Source organism: Anser anser, assembly GCF_964211835.1.
Source record: "Anser anser genome assembly, chromosome: 10".
Lineage (NCBI taxonomy): Eukaryota > Metazoa > Chordata > Aves > Anseriformes > Anatidae > Anser > Anser anser.
The window spans coordinates 14,338,199-14,357,302 of NC_139730.1; the positions used below are offsets into that span (position 1 = coordinate 14,338,199).

Below are 19,104 nucleotides of genomic sequence, written 5' to 3' on the forward strand. Positions count from 1 at the left end.
CCCCAGCGGGCTCCCTCCTGGGCCCCTTCCCCCAGCGGCCCGGCCTCGAGGTGGCCCCAGGCTCGGGAGACGCGGGCTCGGAGCCCCCCGGGCTGCCGGGAGGAGAAGTGTCCCGTGAGGGAGCCGGTGCGCGGCCGGCGGGGGTTGGCGGGTGCCCCTGAGGGAACCTCGGGCACCTCCCGGCCGCTGCCGCGGTCACAGCGGGGCTCCCGCCGGGCTGGGGGCTGAGCCGCGATCGCTGCGTCTGTCCCGCAGCGGCAGCTGCGCTGCGAGCGGTGAATAACCAAGGTAAAGCGACCCGGGGCAGCGCAGAGCTCGACTCTGGTAACGTGGGCGTCTGGGAGGGGTGCTTTTGGCCGAATTTCAGGGGAAAAGAGATTCCTGAGCAAACGACTTTTTAACCTCCGTTCCATACAAAAAACCTTAGAAGCTTCTTCTAAGCTTCTAAATCGGAATGTTTTAGCAGTCGTCATCAGCAACAGATAACCTGATGCAAGCTAAAAAGACCTAGGGTATTCCCCTCTTCATGTGTGTTATGGATATCCGACAAATAATGGATGCTCCAAACACAAACTTTTTTTCAATGTCAGGTAAATAAAAGCTGTTAGGAAGGACACCTTTAAAAGCACCAGCTGTGAAATATGAGTGATCTTTCCTAAATCATCCTGATGTTAATGTACAGTCTACACATTTCCACAGAAAATGGAAGCAGCTGGCTTTAAGCGATACATTTTTTGTTTTTAAGGCACTGTTCGTGAAGATTTTTACATTTACACAGAGAAAAGATTTGGAGAGATGGGCTAATGGCTGTACCCGGTGCTCATCATCTGCTACATGAAGTGCTAGAGAGCAGACTGCTCAGAAAACATGGACCTTGTTCAACTCGGATTATTTATTACAACTTTAGACTTCCTAGAATGAACATTATCCTAAGAAGTAATTTCATTAAGCACATTGTCAATTATCAAAATTCTCTGTATCAAGTATTCATTTTATAGAAGAATAGTTATCTATTTTTGTACACTATGAATCTGTTCATCAACCAAAATGGAGTACTTCAGCATTTCAATCACACCTAATTTTTAAAGTCATCTTTTTCTGTATTGTCTCATTGTCCTGCAGCCATATTTAGGCTATGCGTGTCAGTGCAAGGCACAATGCAGGCGGTACAAGCCATCTGAAAAACGGGTGCTTACGCAGCAGTTTCTTCCAGCACACTTCTGGTGGCATGTTGTATTGATTGGAAGGCTCTGCAGTGAATACGGTCATGCCGTATATCGAGAATCCATTTATATATTGCATGCCCTCCACAATCAAAACGTGTGTTAAAGGATGCAGCGTGTGACTCTTATTTTGAAATGCTCAGTGTGCATGCAGTGGCTGACCCAAGATTTTACAATAAATAAAAACATATTCTAGCCCAAAGTGTGGCACAAAAAAAAAATAAAAAAGGCAATGAAAAGAAGAAAAATAAGCCACAAGCATTCTATTCTCTTGTGTTACACTGGAGTTTTGATGTTTTCCAAGTACTCCAAAATTACTCGGCATTGTTTCTACAGAAATTGGAAATCTGTAGTATTGGATGGCAACTGGTCCACCACTGCACTGCACCTGCTGTTCCTACCGTAAGGTTATCACGTAAAATCCCTATTTCTATTAACAGCATTTGTGCATTGCAGTAAATGCATTTCAGAGCCATGACGTTTAGTTATCAGTGCTAAAGATAGCTGCCACTCAAACATGCAGGACATAGCACACTGGTTTTATTACATAACCGTGAATTTGTTTGCAGCTGCGTCCTAACTAGAAAAAACAGATGCTCTAAGATAAAAAAGGATTAAACTGTCTAGGTTACATGCCCAATGTTTTGCTAAATATTTTATATAACATCATCTGGCATATGTTAATTATGTCATTATTACTGTTATAGAAAAAGAGTAGTAATAAATAAGAAACCAATTTTTTCCTTCTGCTTTGAACTTGGAGCAAAATGTTAATACTGAGAGCATCGTGTTAAGTGAAAAGCAAAACAATTACATGAGTAATGTCTGGTATCTTTCAAAGGGTCCTTCTCAGTGGGAGCTGACGTCTGAAGGTCCCCGCAGAAGCATGTTCTGTGAATCTCCAGTAAATTGGCTGATGGCAGCTTTTACTGTGCACCAAAGAGTACTTTAACTGGAAAGCCGAATGCTGAATTAATCACAGATAAAAATAGCAAGCTGTTCAGTTTTCTTTGTGAAATCAGAAATATTTCAAAAATTTTCTATGAAGCTGAATTTTCTCCAGATGAAAGCCAAGAGCTATATAGCCAGCAAAGGGTACTCGTCAGTTCTTTCAGAGAAGTTATTTTAGCAGTTCTTCCTATTGTAATAGAAATAACTGCATTTAAAACTTTAAAATAAGAACTTTTACTACAGAAAAACTGTAATGGAAAATTTTCTTTAAAGGACATGAAAGACATATAAAGAAGTCCTAGAACCTCATCTAGTCTGAAACTACAACACTTCTCTCTTTTCTGCTGTACCCGAGTGTATTAACTCCTTGGACTTAGATGTCTTGTGTATACATAGCTATGTATAATCCATGCATCACATATCACATACAGCTCTGTGGCCTCTAAAAGCATTACATTTAAATGCTTTGTAATAATTAGCATATTCTTTCTCACCACACAGCAGAGAAGTATTATCCCTAGTTTTAAGATTATGAACTGAAAGAATAATGACCTTGAGAATCCATTACAAAATAGAAGAAGCAGTCAAATTTAACACGTTCTTTAGCATCTTAATGTGTGTGGGTTTTTTTTAACTACGCCAAGAAAAACATTCAGATGAATAGGGATGTGTATCTAAAGGAATCTTCTATCTTTCAGTGCACAATACAGTAAATCACTCATAAGAAGCAGTCGTAGAAGTTGAATTGACTTTATTTGAACAGAATACATTAATCTAGAAAACAAGCTAACTTTTTTTTTCTAAACACTGACAAATGCAAGAGACAGCACAGGTATTACTAGAGAAGCAGTAGTTTCATTATCCGTTAAACTACTTAAGAGTAACAAAACACATTACAATTTATTAGGACAACCTATGTGTGAGTACCTGTCCTAGCAAGTTCTATCATGCACTCAAGTGAGATATAAACTATCCAGTCTTAAGTTTACTAACATCATATTATGCAAACAATTTCAAGTAAATACTTTTACCTAATTTGAAAAATTTGTCACCTTCCACAGCACCACGTGAAGTTCTGGTGTTAAAATAACATTTAATCCACAGCAATAGCTAAATATTTGAAATACTTATGTAATACACTGTAAACTCTACATAAACACTACATACACCCAATAAATAAATAAATACAAAGAACAGGAAGATCATTTTGATTAGCAAAGAAATGTATCGCCAGAATCATTTTTCTGTTCTTACGGCTTATCCCCAAACCACTCCCAGAGAAGGCACAGATAGTGGTGATTTTTTTTTTTTTTTAACACACAAAGCCAGAATCAACACAGTAGGCCTGAGCAGTCAAAGGCTGCTCTATTTCTAGGAAAAACAGGTAAGAAATTTGCAGTAGGTGTCAGAATGTCCCAGGAAGATTCAATTCAACAGAAGATCTCCAGCATCTGCTTACTGTCCTAGGTTCAAATGCAGACAAGAATCAGACATGAGGTTTAGCAGAATGCTACTGAATATTTTGGATATGGGTGTTAGCTAGCGTACAGCTTATTATAAATATTGTAGTTACTTGCATATTCCAAGGCAGTAGAGACTCATCTCACAATCAGCTAATAATAGCACTCAGTAGAGATGGAGCTTTTTAAAATTAAAATGGTTATTACTGTTCAAAGATTACACTTGTTAAATATTTGCGAATACTTTTAGTAAACAAAACCTTTCAATATGTAGACCTTTTAAAATGCAATGTAACTACACAACTTATCATGTTTCCTTACACGTAACAGAGTAGAGATGAGAAAATTTAAATCATTCCAATGTTTGATTAATACAGTATCTAAAAAGTTCCCCTTTACCGGGAAATGGTATAGTGTTTGGCAAAGAAATACTATTGGCAGTTCTTTAAACAAAGACCTACATGTATTTGTTTTCCCCTTTTCGTTAGAAATAGTATAACTTAAGAAAAAATATTTTAATACATTTATAACCTAAACTATCTAGTAATACTTGTAGTACACCAGTGAGATTACCTTGCATGATTTATATACATTGGTGAACCGTGACTTAAATGCTCTAATGGATTCCTAGAAGACAGAAAGCATTGCTGGAGTCTATCACGTTCTGTTTCAAGTGATCTTTGACAAGGTGGAAAAAGGTCCCTTTCAGCATTGCTACTTTTAGGGCATATTCTGAGCTCTTGTATAACAGCCATCCCCAGTGATTTAGAAATCTGCAAAAGATGCTGAAATATTGCATTTATGGCATCAAAGCACAAGAAGATTGGGCACTAAATTTTCTACATAAAAATTGAGCTTGAGGTATTTATACAGTCCTATAAAGGAGATTGTAATCTCCATGTATAGTGGAGATTAAACCTTTCTCAATGGATGGTGTCTGCAACTATTCAGAACTTGTTACATATCATTCCTATGTTATGATATGGAAGCAAAGATCTAATATTGCACAAGGTACAAAAAAAAGTCTAACCTTTATTAGCTATAAAATTTGAAAACTAACAAAGTACTGAGTATAAAAGACTAAAGCAATTGTCCTGCACTGAGACTTGCAAAATTAACAACAGTGCTGCAGCCTGCTTAGAACCCACATCACTCCACACCGCTGCCCATACAGAGGTTGCTGAAGTGAGCGCGGTACATCTATGCAAGCTGTAGCACAGACACCTCAAGCCAGATTCCCTCCTCTGTACTCAACACCAAGCCTTACAGCAATGAGCTCAAAAATGGGTTTGTTGAGACTAAGGGTAATTTCTGGCCCTGTTGACAATGTACATTTTATCAGTGAAAACGTCTGGGATAGGTTAAAAATAAGGTATGGATTCACTCACTTTCTTTAAATGGTCATATTAAATCCTGTGAACATCGGATATCACACGCGCATGCACACACCCACAATCAATCCGGGTCAGTCACAGAGGCTGAATCAGCAGTAGCGCAGTTTGAAGAACAGCAGGTAAGGCCTCTCAGTTAAGAACGGGTCAATTGAGTGGGCTTTTCATCTTGCTTTTTACAACTGAAAGGATGTAAAACAATTTTCACTAACTTGTTTACATTTCCTCTATAAATTCCCAATCATTTTCAGAACTAGCAGAAATCTTTGTCCCTATTCTGAATGCAAAATAATAATCTCAACAAAAGTTATTCTGATTTTTAATTCATGTACATATATTATGATTTCTCAAGTGGTTAACTGGTTAGTTTTCTAGACTGTTGTCAGACAGAAGGGAACTGAATTCTTTGGGGAAGTATCAGCAACACTAAGCTAAATATAAAACATGTATATTTCTTTTCAGGATAAAATGTAAAATAGTCAACGTGGCCTAAAAATTGCACACAATTATTTAACTATTTGTATTTAGACAAGTTAGCTTATCATTTTCCCGTGGCCTTTGTAAAGTGTCTTTCTAGTTTGTGTGACTATAACTAGTGTTATATGATTAATTTTGTAGAAAACACATGCACTCATGAAAGGTTATGCTAAACTGAACACATTTGCTACAGGGCATGTTTAAAATACTACTGCTTGCAAGACCATCAGTTTGACACAGCCTGTTATAGAACAAAATAGGCCAAAATTAAAACTTGGCATGCCAGCACACTTTATTTCAGTATTTGTGAAGTGATCACGAATGATTTTCCAAACTTAGGAGCCCCTTTCACTACTTTAAAAGACCCCCCCACACGCACACACACAAAAGTCTAACAATTCTAACACCATATTTGTTCTTTACCAACTAGCATATACCTTTAATGGTTTAAAGCGATTAACTCCCTCAAGATTGTGCATAACCAGGCATTACTGAGGAAATAAAGACACTCATCACTATTCTTCTTAAATTTTATTCCATAATAAAAAATAGAAGATGAAAGAAAGAGTGTTCAAGAATTAAAGCAATTATTGGTCAATATAAGGAGCGGAAAACTAATTATCTGAATGATGATTAAGGACCTGGTTCAGCAAAAGTAATTCTGGGTCCCACATGGCGTATTTGTAGGCTGCTACAAAACAGAAATCCAGATTATCTTTTACTGAAGCAGGTCCTGTATTATCTACAGGATATTTGATTTCATATTCTATTTATCTTTCTCTTTTTGTTCTTTTTCCTTCTTTTCACGTTCAGCTTTTGCTTCCTCCTCCTCATGTTGTTTTATCAACTGCTCCACCTCCTTCTGCTTCAGAACCCTTATTACTGTCTTTCCGTTCTCTCTGGTCAGTGTTGCAATTTCAACTGAAACATATGGAACAGACAGCGGCATTACATTTTGTCCTTTTGAAAGAGCAATCATTAGACGGGTTAAGATTTGTTACAACTGGCAGCGAAGCAGGAGGTTCTTGTCCTGCCTCCCCCTAATCAACAAAGCCTGGATGCCGAGCCAGATGGCAGCAGTCCTCTTCCGCAGCAGCACACCCAATACCTCTCCAGTGATTCTTCCACCAGACACGTAGCCACTTCTGCTACTGCATCCATGTGGCCTAGTTACAGTCCCTAAACTGTGGTCTAGCCCCTGGAGCTGACCACAGTGGATCATCCTCAACCAGGTCATAGGTAGGTCTCTCAGCAAAGTTAACAAGGATTGCTGCTACATTGTCAAAGATTTTTTACGTGAGCAATAAAAATCCAGTAAGCCGTATGTGGAATATAGGAATTCACAACTTTTTTTTTTTTTTTTAAAGGAAAGAGTGTTATCCCATATTGGAGAACTGCTTACCTTTCTCTGCAGAGAGTTTGCTAACATCCATGGTCTTGTTTAGAACCTTAATGGCTAACGCAAGCGCAGTCTTTAAGGTCATTTCCCCTTCTTTGTAGTCTTGTTTTAGCATTGACACAGCTGCCTATAAATTCCACAGAAATTAAAGTGGTATCACTGGGCAATCAACCAAAAGGTTTTTTGCCAGATAATATCAAAACATAAATAATTGTATTTGTACAGTTATCCATTTCTGCTCTGTACTCATAATCAACAATTCATTAGTACAATGTAATTTATGTGCTTTTGTTTTCATTACTTTTTCATTACTTTTGGGGAGGGGAAAAACACAGAACTTCAAACACAGAACTTACAGCACTATTATTCCCAATGCATGTGGCTTTCCATCCTCCATAATTTCCACTAGGATCACTTTGATACAGCTGAAATCCATAATGCTTATCCCAGCCAATGTACAGCAATGAAACACCAAAAGGACGTTTTCCTGTTGGAAAGAAGGCCATTAGCAACCTAAATTTAGTAACAAGATTGGTCACAATTATTTTCTTTGATTTCCTTTTTCAAACCCTTTCCTGTGAACTAGGATTTAACAGACTGTTCTGCACTTCTGTTACTTGAGATAAGCACTACAGCATTATTTCTTCCTAAGTGAAGGGGGGGAGGGGATAGCAGAGGTTTATTTCATTTAACCCCAATAAGCAGCTCATCTCTATCTCCACAAATTGGAATTTATCATCTCTGAACTTTAACTCAAAATTCAGCATTTAAAGTACGTAGCTTAGTTTTTAAAGCATTTAACTTATAAGAGTCAAAAGGCAAATACATTAAAGGTCATTCTTCCACACTTCATATAAATAACACACCAGAACAGTCAGTTCACATTCTAAGGAACACTCCTTACAGTGCCATTTTCTAACATGTTCCTCAATATACCAAAATACTTTTTTTTATTAAAGTTTTACAATATTAATACCCTGCTACATGTAGCAGAAAAAAACCATATTTGCTATTCATTACAATGGAGAGACCAAAACTTTTAAAAGGCTACACAGCGAACAATTTTCTGTTGGTCTTTTGGAAGGCGTTCACTAAACTCAAGAGCACTCAAAGCACTGGGCCTGAACCTCAGCCATCAGTTTCTCAGTGACTAAAAAGCAGCATCTTCAATAGCAAATCAAGTTTGTTACTAATTATGACTGCCTGTTCCCCTCCTAAATTTGGCTACAGTTCTTCTCACTTTAACTTGTTACAGAAGAATTCAGCAGAACTGTCCAAAGACTCAGTTGCTTCAAATTACATAACAGAATCTTTCTTTAGACATTTAAAAGCACTATGGTTCCTCACACCTCCTTACCTCCAAACTGGGTATAGGCCTGCTTGATATCACACAGCGCGGTTACCAGCTGCTCACAAGGAATGGGCTCCTGATACTGTAACAAATACCTAGTATCAAAGACAAAAGAGTTCTCAAAAATTTTGTTGACAGTATCCTGGTACATTTAACAAAAGAGCAAGCTCCTAAGTTAAAGCCTCTCCGATCTAGCTGTTCTATTTCAAACAATCTGAGTGCGTGTTCATTTTGCTTTAATACATAGACAGAACTGAACCTGGCATCGCAGGCAAGTAAAAACTATCGGCAAACCTACCTCTGGGCAATCAGTCTCAGTTCATTTGTCAGAACGTTGGCATCGGAAGTTATTCCTGCAACACTGCAAGCCATATCCCTGCAAGAGAAGCACACGAATGAACTGGATTCCTATCAGTCTCCAAGAAATACCCGTCTTCACGTAGTAGTTCAAGCAGATTACCTGCTGTTGGGCTTCTCTGATCAAAACTACACAGCTGCCACATGCGACAGATTGCTGAGCTCCTGCATTTAGAGTACGTTGAAAGTATAACTGTTTTGGCAGGAGCAGAGGTGGACAGCAGAAAGCAAGCAGGTCAGCTACTCATACGGTTCTGAGGACTATGCCAAAGATGATCAACGATGTTGACAAGATCCTGAGGATTTTCACAAGAGCCACTAGCTACATGAAAGTATCTATTCTGGGCACCACCTGACACAGACAGCATGCCAAAATACTAAAGGAGCCATACAGCTTCTCTGACAGCCTTCAGCGAGATTGACCAATCACACATTGCATTCATATAAACGTGAATTAGAGATATTGATGATTACAAAAATCATCATTAACTGCTTTAGCTGAAAATTAATCTTCATTTTTCAGCAACATATAGTTTGCATCCTTGACTGTTTCTTAATCGAACACCTTTTATCTAATTCTTAATTGTCTTAATTTTTTTTGCCAAATCTGATACTGCTGTAGAATTTTCACTACCAGACAATAATCCACATTCTTCTTAACAAAATTAAGAACTTTTCAGAAGATGGAAGAGCCGGCCTAGGCAACCACTCCACTGCACTTACTATACCACCTCCTCAGAAATCCAGTACTTCCTACAGTTCCATCTGCTTTCAAAATAATTCAGAATGGGAAACGACAGATGAAAACCTGTTTGTGTTTCATATGCACCTTACAATAAGGCTGAAGCTCCACGACAGGTTTAACTTTTATAGAGCTAAAAGGTCACGATAGTGACATACATCATCTCTGCTACAGCTGCGGCAAAGAAAGCTAAGGCGTGTTTTACCTGATTTGTCTTACTATCTTTGAATAACACAAGGGGAAAAAAGACTTAAAAGAGGATGCTGAGCTGACGCAGCACAGTCATTTGTGGATTATCTATTACCCATCCACCCCTTGGTATTTTGTAACCTAAGAACTCCCAGTTTAAGAGTGATGTAACAACATTATGGTGTATGGGTAAGTAACAAGAAACAGGCTATTCCACCTGGAAAATTCTCTTTAGAGATAAAAACACGATGCTTCTTTAGAACAATCGCTGAAGGCAATAACAACAAAGTAGTCATACGCACCTGTAGCACTGAACAAAACAAATACAAACATTTCAAATAAATCCAGGCTCAATGCTAAAATGTCTGAATAGTTAGCGGTAACATCAGTGAACATCTGGTCATCATTTCAACTTACTCATTAAGTTTGTATATTTTCTCTGAAAAAAAAACTTCATCAAGAAGCTTGTGAATGTTGCGTCTCTCTGCAGCTAGCAGAACGCCATCGTTTGCTAGAATCCCCAAGCAAGTACCCGCATGTCCGATTGCTTCCATCGCATACTCGACCTGATACAATCGACCTAGGAAACAATTTAAATTATAACAGCCATAAAGTAGCACTAAATGAGACCAAATATGCAAAAAGGTGACTTAAATTTGCAAGACTATGACAGATGCTTGGTGTGCAATTTAGGATTAGTTCTTCAGTCTATCACCAGTCACTAGCAGATTAATTTTTTTAAAATACAGGAAGGAGTCAGAAAAGAGAAATCCACAAATCTGATAAGGCAATCTTGGGCAGAGTCAGTGTGGAAAAAAAAATTTACTAAGCAGAAAAAAATAAAGAACTCTGAAACAGTAGAACAAGACAAAATGAGTTTTAACTGAAAAAAAAATTATACTAGATTTCATATCAATCACTTCTACAATACATGGAAAAAAATGGTTTGCAAGTGCTTGCTTCAGCACGTACAAGAATAATAGGGAGATATGATCACACCAGCAGGATGCTATGCATGTTCTAGGGGCTAGGGGGCAAAGCTGTAACAAAACCCATCCACGCTCAAACAAAAGATGAACAGTAAAGATTTATTTGAATCATTTAAAAAATGCAACAGTGGAATTTGGTGGAAATGTACGCACATTACTGCTTGAATTAGAACAGAAAAGAATTTAAAGCCTCCACTTTTGACCTCTGGAGTCCGTACAGAATCGGGCACTACTCCGGGCAGGTAAATACGATTTCTGCAACTCACGTGTGGGCGGAAACGCGCTGCGAGCAGCGACCGGCCTTTGGGGAAGCGACGCTTATCTGTGTGATGCTTGGTTCTGAAAAGCGGGTTAAAACATTTAGAGCTTATTGGAAAACGCGGGGTTAAAGAGTACCTTCTGGAGAGAATATGGTAGTTCGGGAGTCGTATCTTCGAGACTGCAAAAAGCAACAACAGCCCGTCACCCACCCGCTTGGCCAGGCCGCGCCGAGGGGACGCGGCGCCGCGCGGGGCCCGCCGGGCCGCCACTCACCATGGTGCCGGCGCGGCGCTGCGGGCGGGCGGGCGGGCGGCGAGCGGGCCTGCAAGGCAAACGGCAAGGCGCGGGAGCGTCACCCCGAGGCGGGACAGCGGCACCCGGCCCAGCCCCTGTCCCAGCCCCGATCCCGATCCCGATCCCGGCCCCGGTCCCGGTCCCTTTCCCGGCCCGCCGCGCCCTGCCCTCCCCTCCCGCCCGCAGTGCGGAGTCATCGCCGCCGCCCCGCCGGAGGACGAAGGCCCCGCGGTCTCCCCGCGCGGCGCAGGGCCCGCCCCGCAGGGCCGCCCCGTCACGGCGCCCCCCGCACTCACTGCGGGCCGACCGGGCGGGCCCGGGGGGTGGCGGGGCCCTGCCGGCGGGGAAGGCCCGGGCACGACGGCCGCTCCCGCACCTTCACCGCTGCGTCGGAAATGGCCGCCGCGCATGCGCGGTGCCGCCGCCCGCCCGAGGGCGGGGCTCGCGCGTGCCCGCCCCGAGGGGCCGTAACGGCCGCCCGCGCACCGCCTCACGGCCCCCGCCCCCAGCACGGCCCCCGCCGTCAGCTCGCGGCTCCGCCAGCGGCCGCGCACCTTCATTGCGGGGCCGGGGGCGCCGTGCGGGGGCGCAGGGGCAGCCCCCGCCTCAGTCGGCGGCCCCGCGGGGCCCGTAGGCGCGGGCAGTGTCAAACCAGAGCTGCTCCACGGCGGCCTGCCCCGCCTCGGCCATCCGCGTGAGGTGCCTCCAGCCGGTGCGCGCCGTGACCAGCAGGTAGTCCCGGTTCTCCGGGTAGGCCAGGGCCGTGTGGGCCGCGATGACGAGGGACTGCGCGAACCTGCCGCACACCAGGAGGAAGAGGGCGCCCCGCTCCTCCTCCGTCAGCGGCAGGACGCGCTCAAAGCCGGCCAGGACGTGGCCCCCGACCCGCAGCGGGTCCGCGCTCTCGATCATCATGTACATGATGGCTATCGCCACCTCAAACACGTAGTAGCCGTAGCTCATGTCACTAAAGTCCAGGATGCCGGACACTCTGTACTGAGGAGCCCCCAAGGAAGGAGAGGTGGAGTCCACCAGAATATTATGGTCATTGAGATCTCCGTGATTGATACCTAAACACAGAAGAAACAAATAGTATTAAATAATTATTAATCAACAGATTTTTTTTTTCCGGTTTCTCAAAGCAACAGCTATTAAAAGATGCACAGAGGCTGCAATTAACACTCAGCTACAAAACCATACTAGTTTGCCCCTGCATCAAGTGCTGCCTTTAACAGCCTTGCTGCTCCCTAGGAAATACGAGGGTCCTAGAAATTCCACTAACTGGTGGCCAGACAGCAAGGGAGAGGTACAAGATCTGATTCTGCTCTGGTAACACCTGTGATATGCTAGAAAAACAGAGTTTTCAAATCAACAAATGTCAAGTTATCACAATATCATTGTGAGTTGAATTTAAAAAAATATTAAATATTTATTTAGACCTTTATGAAAGGAGGTAGTGTACTCCATACATTCTTAAGCTGATGAAACAGCATGAAAGTCATCACCTTAACTGGAAACAACCTCAGCAGAAAGGTGAAGAACTGAACCTGACTTTACCAGTACTGCACAGCACGTTCCCCCAGCAAGTTCTGCACTGCCAGCAGCAGCAGTGCAGAATTCAGCACATTATTTCCATGTGTGCTATGGATAAAGGAGGCTTCGTTTGCCTTTTTTTTGCCTTTCCCATGAACCCAATCTCCTGTAAGAAACCTGTGTCTCAGTTCAACACAATTTGTTGAGAATAAAATACTCACAGGCTCGAAAACTGCTTAGTTTGGGTATGATTTTCTCTTTAAATTGCTCAATAACTTGTTCCACAACTTCACGATATTGGTTCTGGCCCAGGGCATAAATGTACCGATCTAGAAGAGGGACGTTTGCCAGGTTCCAAATGAACTGGCCTCGATGCAGACTTTTTACTGATGGATGATGGAATTTCTTTTAAAAAGCACAAGAGAAAATAGGCCATAATTAAAAACCTGTTCCTGTGATTAAATGCCTTGATTCAAAGCCCCTTTAACAGGTTCCAAACAAGACTCGCTGAAAAGCACCACACCATTGACCATTTATATCAACCAGCAAAAGAATAATCTGAAAGGTTATTTCAGGCAAGCATCTTAATATCTACACAAAACATGATTATTTTTTCCCCCTATTCTTTAGGTACATAAGTTATCTTAAGTCCTTTGCCGCTGAACTCATTTAAAATTGATGCTTTCCGCAACGTTTCTGCAAGTGATACTGACTTTCTAGCAGTTCTGAGGCCTTGCCAAGGCTGGAGCCGCACACAGGCAGAGCTTGGATTGTGCAGCTGAGCTGGCACTACAAAAAGCTGCCGAAGCGTTAGAGACAGAAACCGCGCCAGCGTGTCAGAAACAGTTACACAGACGCACTCTGTGCACTTAAAGGTGGCAGCTTCTGGGGTTGAGCCTTAGAATCCACTGGCACATGATAAATCCCAAAGACAGAAGTACTTTACAGAGCTGCTGGATAATTTTATTCTTATGAAAACGTCTACAGGATCCAAACGTCCCAGCAGTACACAAAGACCCCAGCGAACTGACCCACATGCAGTAGGCTATGCGCATCTCACTTTACTTGTTTGGAAAGGAAGTGCAGCCAAATCAGCTGTGTATGACTTTGCCTTCATGCATCCAGGTATCCTAAATATTTTAAACAAACAGGATCTCTCTCTCTCTCACTAGAAGTAAAAAAGGTGGTTTGGAAGGTGACGTTTTGGGAGGAAAAGCATCTCTCTCACTGTACACCACTCTTATCCTTGAACCCTCTAACACTCATTAAGGTGACCTGCGAGCCAGATTCTGCCACTGCACAGGGCACATATAAACACTTCCCGTTACAGCTGCTGCCTTCCTCTTAAAAAGAAATTAACGCTTAGAATTAAGGCTATTACTTAAAGATAGCTAAATGATAGTTAAAACTAGAGCCATATGAAAATTTATGGAGCAATACCAAGCCTAAAACACAAATCACCGCAGATGGTCCCTAACGCTATATAAAGCACCACCCTGGTGCTTTCTGGTGCCATCTGGTGAGCAACCACTGCAATTTCCCCAGCACAAGTCAGGTATTCCAGCAAACTATGAGATACCAGATGCATGAAAGGTAATAAAAAGGCAGAGATCTTAATCTCATGAGCCCTCATCACTGTGAAGCCATTAACAGCCACTTCTTTCCACTTAGAAAATGAGAGACGCATCCAGGCAAAAGAAGACACCAACAAGAGAAGGTGGAATTATTATTTTGTGCACAAAACAAAGCATGGCACATTCCTTTGCTATCAAACTGACTAAGCAATTAACTGGATAGAAAAGGCTGTACATTCTGATCTGTCATCAAAACCTAGAGTATCTTAGGTATTATTTTTGGTATCAGTGATATCTGGGAGTTTTGACATTAACAATTGCAATTATCTTTCTTTTAAATGACAAAACTTGGTAAATAATAATTCTTATGTTACGGGCATGAAGAGCATTTCCCTTCAAAATTTGCACTCACATCTACTGCTTCCTACTGGGCAGGAGAAGTCACAGACATTTTTTTGAGACTAGCTCGTCTATATAAATTATTTTAATCATATTATAAGAGCAAGAGCAGACTATTAAAAGCCAACAGTAAATTATCTTTCCCAATGGAAAAATACTGTTGTAACTTAGGAATGCGGTTGGTAAAGCTAGCAATTCACATTTCATAATTGTCTGAAGCCGGTAGCCAGAACATGAGAAGGAAAGGTTAATGAAAGGCAATAAATAATTCAAGAGTTCTTTTATGTATCAAACAATCACTGGATGATTTATCAGCTTTATTATTCTGCATAGTTACCGAGTTAAGAAAGAACTTACTATGCATTAAGATTGACTGGAAGCAGAGGAACTGAGAAATGTCCCAAATCTCTCTTCACTAGCACAAGTGGCATTATAAAAAAGGAACCAACTGCTACCACTGCAATAACTGGCCACAGTTCTAATGACCAGCAGAAAGAGAGCAAGTCAAAATGAACTCAAATTAAAAGATTACCCAGTTGTGCTTGACATATGCATTTTACAAAAATGCTTCAAAACAAGCTGTACATGCTTTAGTTCAGGCAGCCTAGGATTCAGTCTCCTTATTTGCCAGACTTGAAATACCTGACAGGTGAATTTTGAATAAATAAAAATAAAACCTTACGTCCCTGTTCAAGGTACAAAAATGCATTGCAAAAGGATCACCAAGACTCTGTCATAAGCACTGGCTGGTCGTGTTACCTGGGGAAATGCTTTAGTAACAGCCAGCTTCCCCAGTTACAGCATGGGGGCTGGCACCTGGAAGTTGAATTCAAGTCTGCATTCACCAACTTCAATTTTACAGGTCAGGAAAGTTGACAGCAAACACAAGAAGGAACAGATATGAAAAAATCAATTGAAAATGAAGTTTGTCAAGCCAGAGCAACAAAAACTCACCTCTGAGAGAGCTTTATCCAAACTGGCAGCTAGCTTACCAATCTCATAGAAAATCTGGGGATTTGTAGCAAGTTTTGCAGCAACTTTTGCTACTGGTGTACCTGGCAGGTAAGTCAGTAGTCTGACCATGTACTTTTTGTTGTCAGGTCCACTACCTAACAAGCAAACAGAAATACACTCACTTCAATACATGCTATTGAGTATTAGTTAACACAAGAGGCAAAATGGCTTCTCCTGGAGCAGAAGTCAGATGTAGCTGAAAAAACAGATTTCGTTCAAAGATCTTGCGCCATACCTCAAGCCCACACCTACAGACACTTGCAGCACTGCACAAACCTTATCAGTAGTGCTGCTCTTACTCTGATCAAGGTTCTCCAGTGTCTCTATATGTTTTTCTGTATTTACCACTCTGAATTAAACAGGCAGCTTGACCCCAATGTTCTCACCATGATATTCCTGCACCCCAAAGTAGATATTTCATCAGGGAAGTTCTTGTTCAAAAGCTACAGGTGAGGTGCAAGACGGATCAGGATCTACAGGCTTGAGAAAGTACCAGACCGCTACTGCACGCACAGGAACCGCTACAGGTGGAAGCTGAGCACGGAGTGCCTGGTGAAAACCACAGGCTCTCTTGCAACTTGCTCTGGCTCGCTCACGTATGAGCAAGTAATCATCCAAGATTACTCCACATTCGCATCAGTGCAACAGAGCAGAATGCGGGCTGACTATCACTGATCCAAACCCTCTGTTGTGTTGCAACAAGCGCATCACAGAGAAAGTTACCACTGAGTTAAGGGTGATAGTAGGGCAGTGAAGGTCCTTGCAATTGCTCACCTCTTGGCTCCAGAGACATGATGTTACCATCTTTTGTAAGGTAAGGTGTAGCTGAAGGAAAGCCTTCAGCACTGAGAAATATCATGGCCTGTGTTTGTGCTTCAATGAGATCAGGCTCCTGGCTGTCTTCCGAATTGGTGATTTTGAGGACATATTCATCTGCACCTTCAGCCTCACCTTTGCTTCTTGAGACACGCACATGGAAATTCTGATCATCATAGCTGGGGAGAGGCCTGATCCAGGACACCTTTAATCCAAACACCCTGTCAACCAATTCTGTCGCTTCCTTTTCACCAAATGTTGGTTTGCTCAATGTCTGTGGTTGGCAGTCGCTTCCAGAAGACATCGTGTCTCTAGGAAAAAAAAAAGAGATGCTGGAAGACACAGTCTGTATTCTGACATCGGAAGCAGTGGTTAATGCAACAAACTGCATTCAGATATGGGAGAAGAGTGTGTTAAACAAGGAAAAAAACCTAACACGCTAAGCAAGTCCACGTTTCTTATATCACAGCTCCTTGCCAACTGCTTTACCTGTTGCCCCCAGAAGTAAGCCTTCTAAGTGAGCTGCACCCAATCTGTTCTCAACAAGCGGACGGAACAAAATTATTAACGATCAGCACTTTTATCAGCTGCTTTCCAGTAACAGCCTAACCCGGCACATTGCTAACCAGGCATGATTTCCTAAGGAACGGAGTTACTGATTTCCTAACCAGAAAGCTCTCAATTCACAGCCGCAAAAGGTAAGAAAGACTTTTGTGGATACTTCGCGTCAGAGCAGGCCTGCTCGCTCAGCCCAGCCACGACCAGCTCCAGCGCCCAGGGGCGCAGAACAGACCGCGGATGCCGGCTGCGTCTCACCCGCTCCAGCCGCAGCTCTCGGCGCCTGCCCGGCTGCTGGCAGCGCCGAGCCTCAGCCTCCGCGAAGCGAAGCGAGCAGACGCCGGGGGGCTCTGCCCGGACCTCTGGCCTGCCCCGGCAGCCCTGGGAGCGGCAGGACCAGGAGGGCGGCCGAGCGCCGCAGACCCGGCCCCTGGCGGCACTCCCGCTCCCCTCCCCGCGGGGCCGCCCGCAGCCGCGCCAGCGCCCCGGGGCAGCGCGGCCCGGCCGGGCAGGGAGGCGCCGCCGACCCCGCGCCTGCGCCCGAGCCGCCGGGCCTGGGCCGCGCCTCACGGGCTGCGGGGCGGGGGAGGCCCCGCGGGCCCCTCGCGCGGCGAGGCGGGCCTCAGGCCGCACCTCTGCTGCACGACAGGTCGCGGCTGAGCCCTCAGCGAGGACGGGTCTGAGGCACTAGGCCGTACGCCGCTCGGCTCCTGGGGTTGCTCTCTGGCAGCATGGAAATCTGCAGCTTCCTGTCAGAAACTGCAAACGTTGTCCAGAGGTTCCCCTGCTAGCCCCAGAAACAGGTCTACGTTTGTGTTTAAATCATTTTAGGAGTATACAAGATTTGGAAAACTCTTGTTTTGACCTATAATCATTTACCTAAAACAAACTTGATGCATCAGCCAACTCTCTCCTTTGGACTGTACCAGAATTCAGGCTGGCAACACTTGAGCGATCTCAGAATCTTAAGACTTTGTTCCTGCTGACAAAGCTCACTTTCCCCACACATACACGTCTTCAGCATAGAATCCTCTTCTGAAATCCCTCATGACAAAAATGGAGTAATCCACAACAGTTGAGGTTCAACAATCACAGCACGGGGAATCTGAGGAAAAACTGGATTTAGAAAGGCCAACATCCTAACGTTTTTAAGTAGATCAATTTAAAAAGCCTGTCTCAATAGTTCAGCGTTATGAATAACATTAAATAAAATTGAGAATATTTTAATGCAGTTGGGAATTCAGATGACAGAAACTTCTTCCAAGTAACAAAGACAAGGTCCTTTCTTTTTTTCCCCCACCCCATTTTAGAGCAAATATTTCTACACAAAGGGATTGACCAACCCCTTCTTTAAACCCACCTCATTTTCCTTCCCCTTTCCTCCCAGCCCCATGAAATCACAAATGAGCTTTTCAAAAATAGAGGTGCTCTAGAAAAGACTGAAGGGTCTCTCAATTTCTGAGACAGAAGGTTTAGCTCACTGACGGGAAACTGAGAGATAACAGGAAAGCATTCTTGCTATGCTTGTGACTAAGGTGCCTATCAGGTTACTGAAAAATCAGAAGGTACTCGCTCTCTCTGTAAACAGTAACTACAACGCATTTTACAGTTAGTCCTGCCTTAGTTTCCAGACAGCAGGGCCAACATTTAAGACAGTTATGCACGCTTCTTGCCTGCCTGGTACTCTGGTGGAAAGCATGCTGCATTCCTAAGGCAACCCCCAGGGCTAAAGCTGTACTTCAGCCTCTCCTACCATTATCTGTAAGAAAAATAAACTTTTAATTGTCCATCTGCACTGGATGCCAGTTTAATTGCCTCTTCTGAATGCACGTCTTTGAAGACGCACTGATGTTAGATAGCCCCAAGTCAACTCTGGAAAAAACTTGTCACATGTGTAAGCTCTACATGCCATAAATGTAACCTTAGTCAGCAGTATGCTTTAATACATGGGTTGATCTACATTCTAAATTGAAGTAGATGTTTTCCTTAAGAAAAATAAGCAGATTATTCAGAAGTCATTTGATTTAATATCCAGAGGGATATCTGGAGCTCAGCTGACAGAGAAAGCCTCCTTCTAAACTGATTAAGCATGCTTTGGAAACCACACAAGACACTCCTAAAGAGAA

General features: G+C 42.9%; 2 protein-coding genes and 1 long non-coding RNA gene across 7 annotated transcripts; 1 reads left to right on the forward strand and 2 right to left on the reverse strand.

Annotated features, from left to right (window-relative positions):
• The first annotated feature begins 148 nt into the window (after positions 1-148).
• LOC310905129 lies at positions 149-3,583 on the forward strand. Its single transcript, XR_014588795.1, has 2 exons — positions 149-288; positions 746-3,583. It is a non-coding gene; the product is annotated as an uncharacterized lncRNA (long non-coding RNA).
• A 2,435-nt stretch (positions 3,584-6,018) lies between these two features.
• On the reverse strand, positions 6,019-11,509 carry PSMA4 (proteasome 20S subunit alpha 4). Of its 3 annotated transcripts, none has more exons than XM_083850854.1 (9): positions 11,461-11,509; positions 11,064-11,112; positions 10,926-10,968; positions 9,958-10,120; positions 8,551-8,628; positions 8,259-8,347; positions 7,258-7,388; positions 6,905-7,028; positions 6,019-6,423 (listed from the first exon to the last, which is right to left on the reverse strand). In XM_083850854.1, exons 2-9 carry the CDS (start codon positions 11,064-11,066, stop codon positions 6,269-6,271), a joined length of 786 nt encoding a protein of 261 aa, XP_083706980.1. In that variant the 5' UTR covers positions 11,067-11,112; positions 11,461-11,509; the 3' UTR covers positions 6,019-6,268. The 3 variants fall into 3 exon arrangements, with proteins under 3 accessions (XP_083706980.1, XP_083706982.1, XP_083706981.1); XM_083850856.1 differs by having other exon boundaries at positions 11,381-11,467; XM_083850855.1 differs by lacking the exons at positions 11,064-11,112; positions 11,461-11,509 and having other exon boundaries at positions 10,796-10,932.
• A 181-nt stretch (positions 11,510-11,690) lies between these two features.
• Positions 11,691-18,384, reverse strand: HYKK (hydroxylysine kinase; the record flags this gene model as incomplete). 3 transcript variants are annotated; one of them, XM_083850850.1, is made up of 5 exons in its annotated part: positions 17,612-18,384; positions 16,379-16,731; positions 15,545-15,699; positions 12,839-13,022; positions 11,691-12,154 (listed from the first exon to the last, which is right to left on the reverse strand). In XM_083850850.1, exons 2-5 carry the CDS (start codon positions 16,722-16,724, stop codon positions 11,691-11,693), a joined length of 1,149 nt encoding a protein of 382 aa, XP_083706976.1. In that variant the 5' UTR covers positions 16,725-16,731; positions 17,612-18,384. The 3 variants fall into 3 exon arrangements, with proteins under 3 accessions (XP_083706976.1, XP_083706977.1, XP_083706975.1); XM_083850851.1 differs by lacking the exon at positions 17,612-18,384 and adding an exon at positions 17,237-17,516; XM_083850849.1 differs by lacking the exon at positions 17,612-18,384 and adding an exon at positions 16,910-17,215.
• Between the last annotated feature and the right edge of the window lie 720 nt (positions 18,385-19,104).

Excerpts from the sequence above, each read along its gene's own strand:
- PSMA4 (XM_083850854.1), bottom strand. Across the intron at positions 7,389-8,258 it reads GGCCTATACCCAGTTTGGAG|GAAAACGTCCTTTTGGTGTT; the intron begins GTAAGGAGGTGT and ends TCTTTCCAACAG. Across the intron at positions 6,424-6,904 it reads CAAACTCTCTGCAGAGAAAG|TTGAAATTGCAACACTGACC; the intron begins GTAAGCAGTTCT and ends CATATGTTTCAG.